The 12,972-nt window shown below is 39.2% G+C and overlaps 1 protein-coding gene across 1 annotated transcript in view; it reads left to right on the top strand.

Moving 5' to 3' along the window:
- SP4 (Sp4 transcription factor) overlaps positions 1-11,978 on the top strand; it is a 50,979-nt gene extending 39,001 nt beyond the window's left edge. Inside the window, exons 4-6 of the mRNA XM_073333750.1 lie at positions 900-1,131; positions 1,364-1,563; positions 7,532-11,978. Coding sequence (XP_073189851.1) covers positions 900-1,131; positions 1,364-1,563; positions 7,532-7,779 — 680 coding nt within the window. The 3' untranslated portion in view covers positions 7,780-11,978. The remainder of the gene's footprint in view (positions 1-899; positions 1,132-1,363; positions 1,564-7,531) is intronic.
- The last annotated feature ends 994 nt before the right edge of the window (positions 11,979-12,972 follow it).

Genomic DNA, 12,972 nt, shown 5'->3' with positions numbered 1-12,972 from the left:
GCTTGACTTTACAGCGTTAATGTTCCTTCAATATAAATTTGTTTTGAAGAAATCCTAATGGAATACATCGAGATACTGCATTTTTTATGTATAAATGAAGTTTTTGACTCAGTTGCTTGAAAAAATAGGAGGTTAATTCCATAAAATAACTTTAAAAATAAATGTGTGAGAGTTTTAAATAGAAATATGGTTTCCAAGGTTATTCTAGGGAAAAGCATCAACAGTAGAAAATGAATTCTGTGTAATTGCTTTGTTTCATATCTTCTACTGATATATCTCTTCATTCTATAAAAAAAGAAGATGCCTGTAAAACTAGTTATTTCCTGTTGAGAGCACACATTTGTCTTTACTGTACTCTTTTTCTAATGAATTACCTTAATCAGGGCTCTCTAAAGTTGTGTATAAAGTCTGTTTGTAGTATACTAAAGCACACTAGTAAACTTACTCGGTTTAATATTTTTTCTGCAGTTTTCATCCATCCTATAGTCCAGGGGTAGGCAACCTATGGCACGCGTGCCGAAGGCAGCACGCGAGCTGATTTTCAGTGGCACTCACACTGCCCAGGTCCTGGCCACCGGTCCGGGAGGCTCTGCATTTTAATTTAATTTTAGGTGAAGTTTCTTAAACATTTTAAAAACCTTATTTACTTTATATACAACAATAGTTTAGTTATATATTACAGACTTATAGAAAGAGATCTTCTAAAAACATTAAAATGTATTACTGGCATGCAAAACCTTAAATTAGAGTGAATAAATGAAGACTCGGCACACCACTTCTGAAAGGTTGCCAACCCATGCTATAGTGGATATTCTCTTGAACAAAAGGCATATAAAGTATTATGTTGTGACCTTTCTGAGATGATCACTAAAATTTACAAAGACTTTCTTATTTTACAGGTCAACAGCAAGGACAGGATGGAGGCATGAAAGTACAGCAAGCCACAATAGCTCCTGTAACTGTAGCCGTAGGAGGTATTGCTAATGCAGCAATTGGTGCTGTTAGTCCTGATCAGATCACACAAGTGCAGTTACAACAAGCCCAGCAAGCTTCTGACCAGGAAATACAACCTGGCAAGAGATTAAGAAGAGTTGCCTGCTCATGTCCTAATTGTAGAGAAGGAGAAGGAAGGTAATGTTAGTTTGTCAGTTAAACTTTAGGCATCTTGTGGGGCCTGCCTTATTTTGGGGGCTTTTTTCCTTGTAGTACTGTCATGTTGCTAATCATGTCCATAGGAAATCATGCTTGTAAATTTTCTATTCAGAAAGAGGATTATAATCAACTTAATTTTACAATTTCACATTTTTCCTTAGCTGATATTTTAAAATAAAATCACCTAACTGCTTAACTTTGATCCTGTCAGAGGCAGCAGTGAGCCAGGAAAAAAGAAGCAGCATATCTGCCATATCGAAGGATGTGGAAAAGTTTATGGGAAAACATCTCATCTCCGGGCACACCTTCGTTGGCATACTGGAGAAAGACCATTTGTATGTAACTGGATGTTTTGTGGCAAAAGATTTACACGGAGTGATGAGCTGCAAAGACATAGAAGAACCCACACAGGTTAGTCAACTGTCTACATTCGATGGAGTCATTCCTTTAATGATGGTGGCCATCGGTGAACAGTGATTTTAAATAAAGTAGTTATGTAGGCTATCTAAATAATATGCTGAATGTATTACATTTGAAATAATCCAGTGTGTTTTAAAATTTGTTTTAAAAAGGTTATAGTTTATAGGGATTGATTTTCCCTTCTGCCAGAGCTCTGTAGTAGACTAGGCTAGAATTTGACTAGTTAGTCAAGTTTCAAGCTGTTTCCCTGCATCTGCATTAGAAAAAGATTGAGTTTAGGACATGGTTAACTAGCATGCATTGGCTAAAAGCCTGACCTAAACTTGACCAATTTTCCTAATCAAGACAAATCCTTGGGGCTTTTTTACACAGGGGTTTAATCCACAGTAACTCTAGTTGGTTTGATGTGAAAATGCCTGCATGCACACAGCATAATTTGTTAGAATGTAGTAACTCCAAAAACTCTGGAATACTCTTTCAAAGTGAATTATGTTTAATGCAGATTGAGTTAGTGTTGTGCATTGTTCATGTGCACACAGTCCTGCTATGCACTACTGTAGCAGTCCTCCAACTGGTATCCCACACTGTTTGTGGGCATCCATTACTGATCTGTCTGTTTACTTGTGTACCCTCCATTGCTCTCAGTTGACTGGATGTCCCTCCTGCATTTAAAAACTGTCATGAGGCCAGAATTTGCCCATTTGCTCACGGATTTGAATATATCAGCATTGCTACAATCCAGAAGGCTTACAACATGCCTCCAGCAGTTGCTTAGAGCCGTGCTGAGACGCTAGATCTTATCATTATCTGGGGAGCAAGCTCTTGTGAAATAAAAATGTTTTTGTGGATGTTATCAAGTAGATGTCTACGAGGGGCCACAACCAGGACACCAGCCAGTGCCAGATCAAGAGCAAACAGCTAAGAGGATTTACATTAAAATGAGGGATCCCAGGAAGAGGTCAAGCAATGGAAATGTAATCTGTCCATTTTTTGAGGAGCTGGACAGTACTTGATTAAATTACACCACTGCCAAACCCAAATTGGTTGTGGACCCTGCTGCCTCCCCTACAGCCTTCCCCTGAGGACAAGCAGCAAGAGTCATCAGAGGAGGCTCACAAGGAAGGCAGTGAAGAGCTCACCCCAGAAAGCCAGGATCTCTTTGAGACTCAGGATCTGATTCTGTCCGCGTAGGAAGCAAGGTTATAGTTATGTCTACACTGCATCTGAGAGTGAGCCTTCCAGCCCAGATACAGTAGAACCTCAGAGTTACGAACTGATCAGTCAACCACACACCTCATTTGGAACTGGAAATATGCAATCAGGCAACAGAGACAAAAATTTAAAAAATGTACAGTACAGTATAGTAGTGTATTAAATGTAAATTACCCAAAAAAAAAAAAAATTGACAAGGTAAAGAAACTGTTTCTGTGCTTGTTTAATTTAAATTTAGATAGTTAAAAGCAGCATTTTTCTTCTGCATAGTAAAGTTTCAAAGCTGTATTAAGTCAAACTTTTGAAAGAACAACCATAACATTCAGTTACAAACATTCCAGAATTACGAACAACCTCCATTCCCAAGGTGTTTGTAACTCTGAGGTTCTGACTGTTCATAGTGGGGCTTGCACTAGGGCGCTAAAAATAGCTGTGTAGATGATGCAGCTCAGGCTGGAGCCTGAGCTCTGTGGCCCTGGAAGCACTGTCTACGCAGCTATTTTTAGTGCAATAGCACAGGCCCTTTTAGCATGAGTCTGTGAAGCTGGGCTTGGAGGCTCACTCTCAGATGTAGTGTGGACATACCCTGTATGGCAGGGGTGGCCAAACCGTGGCTCATGAGCTGCATGCAGCTCTTTTATAGTTAAAGTGCATCTTGCGGAGCCCTTCACTCCCCCTTTCTCCACCTACCAGACTATTTGGGGGAGCTCAGGGCTTCTGCCCTGCAGTAGGGTGGTGGGGCTAGGGGCTCCTGTTCCAGCAGGAAGAGAGGTCTCAGGGATTCAGCCCCATGGGAGGTGCCTGCCAGGGCTCAGGGTTTCAGTGGGAGCGGGGCTGAAGCCCAAGCCCCAGCAGGTGTGCCCTGTGGGGCAGAAGCCCTAGGCCTACCACCCCACCACAGGGCTAAAGCCCTGAGCCCCAGCAGGCACACTCTGGCTCTCAAACTTCTGAAGATGGTCATATGCAGCTCAGTGAGTCAGTAAGTTCTTCTTTGAGTGCTGGTCCCTAGGTGGATTCCAAACAGGGAAGAGTAGCAAGCAGTGGTTAGCATGGAGGGAAGGGAAAGCATGCTCCATGTGTGAGTCATGAGGTTTGGGGTAGAAGACTGAAAGGTGTATACTTGGGTTGAGGTGGAAGGAGGAAGCCACCTTGGGTAGAAACTTGGGGTGTAGACGTAAGGAGACTTTGTCCTTGTGGAAGACCGTGAATGGTGGGTCTGCCATTATGGCTACCAGTTCACTGATACGGCAAGCAAAAGTGATAGCCACCAAGATGATGACCTTCATGTAGAGGTGAATGGGGGAGCAGGTAGCAAGGGGCTTTAGTAAGAGTAGAGAGGACCAAGTTGAGATTCCAAAGCGGGGTGGACCTTTGTACAAGAGGAAAAAGAGTGAGGAGGCCCCTGAGGAATCAGGAGGTCTCTGGGGGAGTAAAGACAGAGAAGCCATCCACGGGAAGGAGAAGAGCACTGAGCGCAACAAGGTGAACGCAGATAGAAGAGTGCACCAGGCCCGATTGGCAGAGATGGAGAAGGTAGTCCAGGAGAGTAGAAATGGAGACAGTCTCTTGGAATGTGAGAGTGGTGTGCCCAGGCAGTAAAGCGATGCCACTTAGCAGAATAACAGGTGTGAGTGGATTGGCATCTGCTGTTAGTGAGGATGTTGCGGATGGGTGCAGAGCAGGCCTGGTCTACACGTGATCCCCAACCAAATACCAGACCATGACGTGAAGAGGGCACAGGTTGGGGTGTCAAAGTTGGCTGTGGTCTTGCATCAGGAGATCCGGGATAGCGGGGAGGAGGATCTGGGGCGAGCAGAGAGGTGAAGGAGATTGGTGTTCCAGTACTGGTGAGGCCAGGAAGGAGCTACGAGGATTACTGGAGGTTCTTTGAGATGTGTGGTCCCTATCTGGATTCCAGTCCCACCCTCCTTTCCCTCTGCTCCGGGCTTTTCTGTTGCTGAGTAAGAGAGAACTGGAGCGGCGTCAACCTGCGCAGCTTCTTAAAGCCAGATGCACTACATGGCCAACGCATGATGCACACGCAGATCAACAGACACTGCTATGAACAGTTCCAGTGCATGGTGCCATGTGCCCATTATGAATGGAATCCGGATAGGGACCACACATCTCAAAGAACCTCCAGTTATAGTAAGTAACCTTCTCTTTGGCCACCCCTGTTATATGGCATCATTAACCACAGCAGCAAAAGATAAGGCAGCTCTTCCAGGATAACCAGAGCAATCTCTGCACCATTAATGCCCATAGTGATCCTGGCAGCAAACTGTCTTTGATTCATTTAGGTAAATCCAGCTGAGTTCCAAAAGAGCCTAGCATCGTGGACCTTTCCCAATCACCCTCCTTTTATGTTTATAAACCTGCCTCGGTGGTCAACCAGCCCTTGGAGCACCATGGATAAGGCTGCAAATCTGTCACGGTTGTGGAAATCACAGATTCCATGACCTTCCAAAACCTCCGTATTTCTGCGGCTGGCTGACCCCAGGGCCTCCAGAGCAGCTGGCTAGAGTGGCCCCAGAGTCAGCCGGTCTGGCAGCCCCACCAGCCACTGCTGGAGCAGCCCCGGAGCCAGCCTCTCGGGCGGCCCCGGGGCGAGGCAGCCTGAGCAGCAGCGTTCCGACAGGGCCGCCGCAGAGGCAGCCTGAGCAGCGGCCAGAGCAGCACCTCCAGAGGCAGTCAGCCCCTGCCTCCAGAGCAGGGGCTAGCCATTGGCTCCCAGGATCCCCCAAAGGAGCAGCACCCCAGACAGCAGAACTCTAGGATCAGCTAAGGTTTAGTCAGGGGTGTTTATAGTAAAAGTCATGGACAGATCACTGGCAGTGAATTCTTGTTTATTGTCCGTGACCTGTCCATGACTTCTACTAAAAATACCTGTGATTAAATCTTATACTTAATCATGGAGAATTACCCCATCTGATTATAAACTCCAAACCTTGTGTGGGAGGCACATGAATCCCTGATTGCCCCAATACCGTTTGGGAACCCCATGCATGCAAAGCCATCAATAATCTCCTGAGCATTACCAAGGTTTGTAACCCCATACAACAGTACCTTTCGCATGGCACCACACACTTGCATGGCAGTGGCTCCAACAGTCAATCTCCCTGTGCAGAACTGGTTGGCTATGGACTGGTAACATTCAGGGGATTGACTACTTCGAGATGGCAGAGGTGACCCGCTTCTTGATGAGTATAAAGTGCTGCATGTTGGTATGCTGCCACTGTAGCTCCAGGGCTAGTTCAGCACTTATCTCAAAAAAGGTCACCTTCACCATCCTGAAATACTTTCACCATGTTTGGTCATCCACCCAATTGATGCTGGTTTCCCAAGCCCACAAGTGGCATTGCACTGAGTGAAGTTGCTCCAGGAGCAGCGCCTGTAATAGGAGTTGCTGGTGTAGTACTCATCTTCGTCTTTGTCTTCCTAATCCTCCTTCCTCTGCTGCAGCTGCTGCTGGAGGAGCCTCTGCTGCTGTCATGGTTGCCAGCATAGTGGCCAACATGGATCATTGTTGGGTCCATGCTGGCCAACAGCAATTTGAAAATGGTGGGCTCACGCTCCCAGAAAAAGAGGAAGTATGGGGTGGAGAGAGCAGAATCATGGGTTTTTGTTTTAATTTGACTCCAAGACATAATTCTATTGGCTTCCACTATGCATTCCACTGAGCAGCAAAAGAAAACTCAAAATGCACAGTGCTCAGCAGTGAAGCAAAGGACCATGGGATACCCTCTGAGAATGCCACGTGCTTAGTATGCAGCAAGTCCCCGCCATGTGTACACAATAGTGCAGATAGAAAGAGGGCACAGGTGTCCTGTGTGCACACTATTAGTGTGACTTGTATATTGCACGTTAACTCACTGCAGAGTCAAACCCCCTGTGTACGCCAGCCATTAGTCTTGTAGGGTTGTTTAGTAATCAGTGGAGCTACTTACTCTCATGGAATTGTTTCTTAGCTCAAGAAGAATGAATTAGTCCCCTTTTTTAATTTGATCCACCTCGAAAGAGTCTTCAACATGTCTCAGGTTCTAGTCTACTCTTCCAAGGACAGGATTGGTAAGTTTTCTTAGGAGCTAAGGTTGGCAAGACATATTCGTCCATCTAATGAATATTCTAGATGCTAGGTATCATGTCAGTCATCACATAACTGGTCTGATGGCCCAGGAAACACATCATCCCTTACTTCACCAACATCTGGCTCGGAAGACCCCATGCAAAGATGATCTGCAGGCCAGCATCATCCTAACTGGCCATCCAACACTCTAGTGGAATCCCTGAATCTCTTCAGAGGGATGGCTTTCCTCGATCCTCAGGGGACAGATCCTTGGAGTATGGAAGCTACCTGGGTCCCCTCTCAGTTCTTATTAAGTATTTTAATCATGTTGTTCTTCTATCCATTGCTAGGTTCTAAGTTTATGAAAGAGAATTCTTACTGAGAAGAATAAGAATAAAATTCAGACCCTGCACTGAATAATTACAACAGAGGAAATACAGGCTGCAAGTTTATCTGTTGAAAGCATTTTAAAAGGAAAATGTAGTTTATTCAATGGGTCTGCAAATCAGACATTAGAGAAGATAAGCTTGTATCTATTTTGCAACTTTAGATACATCCAAACACTTAAAATGTTTTTGAGTGCGGGGTGGGGGGGAAGGCTTGTTTGAATGAATGAAAGAAGTTAAATACCTTTAAATATCTATGTCACTGACATTTTTGTTTGTTTTTGTTTTAAATTAGGTGAAAAAAGATTTGAGTGCCCCGAATGTTCTAAGAGGTTTATGCGGAGTGACCATCTCTCCAAACATGTCAAAACTCATCAGAACAAGAAAGGTGGTGGAACAGCCCTTGCTATTGTTACTTCAGGAGAACTGGACTCTTCAGTTACTGAGGTTCTTGGCTCTCCAAGAATTGTCACAGTTGCAGCCATTTCTCAAGATTCAAACCCAGCAACCCCTAATGTTTCAACAAACATGGAAGAATTCTGAAAGGATCATTTATACAGACACCTAGTGCTGCACTTAAGTTTACATACCTTTCATGATATGGAAGTGGGCTGGTAAAGTGGATTACAGAGCAGGAAATCATGTTTTCAGTCTTGACTTCTGTAAGTATTCCAAGTTGGAGGGTCAGCATGAGAAGTGTACACTGGTGCAACAAGACAAATTTTCAAAAATACAAACAGCGCAAATTGACATACTGGATAAACAGTTGGGGGAATACTGCTTCCATACTGTACTTTTTTAGTTATGTGGCTCTATATTATATAATTGTTTTAAATGAAAATATCCCCTCTCTTTTAGCATTTGTGTGTTGTTGTGTTTGTAAAATCAGACAATTTCAATATGACAGGGTGGATCTTGGTTAGGAGTGTTGTCATTTGGAGGTACTTTGTTTATAATCTGAATCTGTAATATTTTCATGGGAACTTCTTTTCCCATGGTGCACAACAAAAATGCATAAGAATTGAGTGGTAATTATTTCTTTGCTCAGTTCTGTGGAATATATAAATTGATTTTGGCCGTCTTTTCTCAAGTTTAGAAATTATTCAAATAACAGTTGAATATACATGCTGCAAAGCAGATCTGAGGTGCAGCTCAGATAATTTTGACCACTACATTATAGTAGTGTGTATAAATGACAATCACTGAACTCAGATTTCTCTCTTTCTTTGGAGAGTTAAAAGATATTTAGATTTAATGTATACGTTAGAAAAAAATTAAACTACAGAAATATATTAACATAAGATTTTACAGAATTAATATCTTTATGTAGGATAATAATAAAATATGGCAACTTGTGTGTTTAAGTTTTGATATTCCAGTTCATTACATTGTAAGGCATCAGGAATCCATTTGTTAACTAGAGTCACAAAACTCATACTTATGAATATTGAAATTTTATGGGAATACTTGGACGTTAATTGGACACCTGAATTGTTTAATGAGTGTTGTAACTCATTCTCCAGTTCTGTTCTGTAAATATAAATTATTATTATATTATGGTGAAGGTGAAGAATTCTTTATACTTTGACTAAACAGCCAAAGAAAAGGACAAATTATGACATTTTAACAACTAAAAAGGTAATTGTAAATTAATGTATTTTTTCTTTCTCTCCCTCTAAAGATTAATCATCGTATTTTCTTTCCAACTGTAAGTGCATAGGCTGGTAAGGAATATCCACCACCCATTTTCTTATATGATCAATAATTTTGAGCCTCCAGCCACAAGAGAAACTGGGGCAAAAAAGGAATAAAGCAATTGATTATCATATAGCAATTGATTAAAAAGGTTTGATTATATTTCCAATATCTGTTAACTTAATAGAACATAATTGTTGGAGAAATAAAACAACTAAGCATTTTTTATGTAAAAACTCCAGTGCATACATGGAGGAAAGATGGCCAAATATTTCACACTCAGGATTTTGAATTATTTTCCATAGGCATAAATGGAATGTTTTACAAATTTAGCCATTTGGTATCTCATGACAGTCCATTTTTTTAAATTTATACATCAAAATATTTTTGTGATTAAAAAAGGGAGTACAGTGCAAGAAGGATTACTCTTTTTCCTGCTGGTTAAAGATGAACAGTTTATTTGGGAAATGTTTGTATGAGACACATAACAGATACCTTGTGCATTCCCTCAGAAAACATACTTCTCATATGAATGCTTTATCAATCTTGTGATGTTTCATGTATTTTTGAAGAAAGAAATACCAATCATTGTTTACACTGTGTACACTTTAGGCCAGCCCTTTGTAGCGAAATATAAAGCTGAAGGTCTTTTATACTTTCAGTTTACATTAAAAGCTTTGAGATTAAAGGAAAAATAATTTTACACTGTGGTTATAGATTTCAAGTTTCTTAAAGCTTTTGTAGACTTGTAACAAAGTCTTTAAATTTTAGTTGGGTTTTGTACATTCTTTTGTATATTTTATTTAAAGTACTCTCAGCTGATGTATCTGGATTTAAAACATCAGAATCAATTAGATTACTACATTTAATACAAATGAACATTAGGTAGTGCTAATTGTTAATTTTGTTATATAAGAACTGAAACATCAAATATATATTTTATCATTATGCTTCACAATCAGTGCTATACATTTCTTTATGCAAAGAAAAACTTTCCTAATGTTATAATCATGTTTCTTAGAAGTTAACAGTTTTTATAAACTGAAGCTATAAGCATTCTGCACAGCCATTTCATATTTTTTCATGCATACTTTATGTATGCAGTTAAGAAACTGAAGTCATTTTTAATCTACAATGAGTCCCTATTACAAATGTATCAAAATCTAAATCCTTGGATTGGCTTCATAGTATCTAAAGTACATTCACTTATGTTAGCAGGTGCACATTTTACAGCTGGAATTAGAAACGTTTTGACAGTCTGTTCTGCATACCATTCTGAGTCCACTTTTCTGTCTTAGAAGGATCGTAAATTTCAATGTCCTTTATTTGACTCAGTGGGATATAGCTGTTGTAAGTAATAGGACACAGATGTGCAGTAGTATCTTGTTTAATGGCATTTCACTGTTCATTCCCTTTGCCACTGTTATAAAATTTTGCTTTATTGTAATTATCAGTGCAAAGTGTATTTATCATGGTAGAACTCCAGTGTTAGAATAGTTTTTTTTCTTACAATATACATTCTTTGGTTAGTTTTGTGTATGTGTTGCCGATTACATTAGAAATTGGTGTTAAGTCATTATTTATCACACTCTTTCACGAGAGCAGTAATAAAAGTGTGTAATTTAGGAGAAAAAGTTAATTTGTCAAACTTAGGTAAGCATGATGTTTAGGTCCTATTTTTCAATTTTATAACTGTTTTATTGCAACAATATTTGTATTTAAGTCTTCATTTTAATGCCTTGTGGTGTTTTTTAATGCATGTCACTGAATTGTCATCCCGCATAAATTGATGTGCAGCATAGGGTATTAAATCTACATAAATGATTTTGAAACAGAGAAATAGTTGATGGTAAAAAATGTAAATGTTTTGCAAAAATTCCTTATAAAAAAGTTTTGTAGTAATATTTCACTTGTAAATTGTTTTCTAAAAAATAGAAAAATGGAAAAAAAAAAAAAAAAAAGAGAGAGAGAGAGAGAAATAAAACCAGATTTCCCACACTCTAGAATTTAGAACTGAATTCTGCCAGCAAAGCCTCTAAGGCATAATTTGACATTTTTTATATTGCTGATTTTTTTTTTGGTAGATTTAGAACTAAAATTATGTACAAGTTGTTGCCTGCAATAACAATTTTGCAAGTAACCTATTAAAATTCCCTTGAGTGAAAAGTGTTTCTTCATTTAATTACTTATAATATGAAGCAGTAATAAATTATGTTTGAATGATCGGCTCATCAAGAAGAACCGTAGAAAGCAAATGCTTCTCAATGGAGAAGCATTGGCAGCAGCCTCTGGATTCATGTAATTAAGACCTGTACTTGCTGGTCTGCGTTCCCCAACTGGCAGACTCCCAGCAGGGAATTAAAAAAGCAGATTCCAGCTCAGTGTGAATTTTGTCATGCTTGTTCAGCTATTGGGAACGGAAGTTATAGTTATGCCTGAACACATTCATTTTTATTAAAGAACATTACAAGAGATGACTGAAGGAAAAATTTAACTAAGATGAGAAATAGAAGAAACGAAGAAAAAAAATTTGAGAATTGCAATTTTTTAAAGAGACAACAGATGATAAAACCAAAATGTCTTAATTGTGTTTCAGATTAGAAATGAATAAAACAAAAGTTTTATCCATAAAAAGGATGAAGGTACTCACTTGAGTACTCAAAAAATTATGCTGGATTTTACTTTGTTTCAGTGATATAGATGGATTTGTGCTGCTGGAAAACAAAGTAACAATATTTTGCACTTTTGTAATGCCTTCTTCCCACAAAACTTAAAGCATTTTATAATGAAACCTCCCAGAATTCATGTGATGGACATACATAGTATTATGCCCCCTTTACCGAAGAAGAAACAGGTACAAGGAAATTGATTGCTCTGTGTTTCACACAAAATCTGGCATAGATGGGAACATGGTGGATTTGATTTAAATCAATTTGATTTAAATCATGATTTAAATCACTAGTCAGGAAGACTTGATTTAATCATGGATTTCTACATAAAAGTGCATTCTTGTTGGTTGTTAGAACCTTAATACATATTCTTCACAACTCAGAGAAAGATGTAGGTTTCATTTTTAGAAGGTACACACTATACATTTTTAAGTGATTTATTTTGAAAACCTTTCAGACTAGTTTTACAGCTATATCAGAAAATGATATGATTGCTTGGTTATTTCATTTACCAAAGGTAATTGAAGCAGATATTTATGAAGTCATTGTGAGGTCAACTATCTCTAATTCAACAGGTTAATCATTAATATTTGGATGATTTTCTTGCCATGATGTATTAGGAGGAGAACATCACCAGACAGACTTTAAATTGTTTTATTTAACTAAAACAACAACGTAACGTATTCTGGATTTTTTTCTTCAACAGCAAACACAATATTTTTACAAAATAAGCATATGAGTTTTTGAACTTAGTTAAACATTCAAGTTTTTTAAAATCAGGTTTGTTTTTGTTAAAATTGTTTTTAACTAAAATAGTTAAATTAAATGAAACAAAAAACAAAAATTAAATAGACTATGTCAGCCAGATCAACATAAGAAACTTAAAATATTGGCTTCTGCAGCTAACTCAGTTGTCTTCACCTTCATTTTCCTGTTTGTTCAAAATCTGGAAAAGAAAACAAAAGCTTTCCTGCTTTTTCAGGTCCCAAACGATTTCTCAATTTGGAATGAATTAGTCCAAAGGAAGAAAATAATCTTTCTACACTGGCAGAAGAAGCTACTGCTGTTAAAAGTGAGATTATCACTTCAACAGTCTCTGAATCCAAGTGCTTAAGTGACTTCCACCAGTTCATTGGTGTGACTTTCTTTAAAACATCAGCAAACATATATTTCTTGAATGGTTCACCTTTAGCTCTGAAGTTTATTATAGTTGGCATTATGGAAGGATGATTGCTGGACGTCCATGTCATAGCCAACTCGTCGTCTTCAGTTAAGGTTTGACCCTGATACCGAGTATTGAGAATATTTTCAAGAAAATGAGCTGGAGATAGTGCTTGTCCCATTCGTTGTTTTAATGCTTGTAATTTAACTC

This window comes from Lepidochelys kempii, chromosome 2, assembly GCF_965140265.1.
Source record: "Lepidochelys kempii isolate rLepKem1 chromosome 2, rLepKem1.hap2, whole genome shotgun sequence".
Taxonomy (NCBI): domain Eukaryota; kingdom Metazoa; phylum Chordata; order Testudines; family Cheloniidae; genus Lepidochelys; species Lepidochelys kempii.
This window is presented reverse-complemented; position numbering and strand designations above follow the sequence as displayed.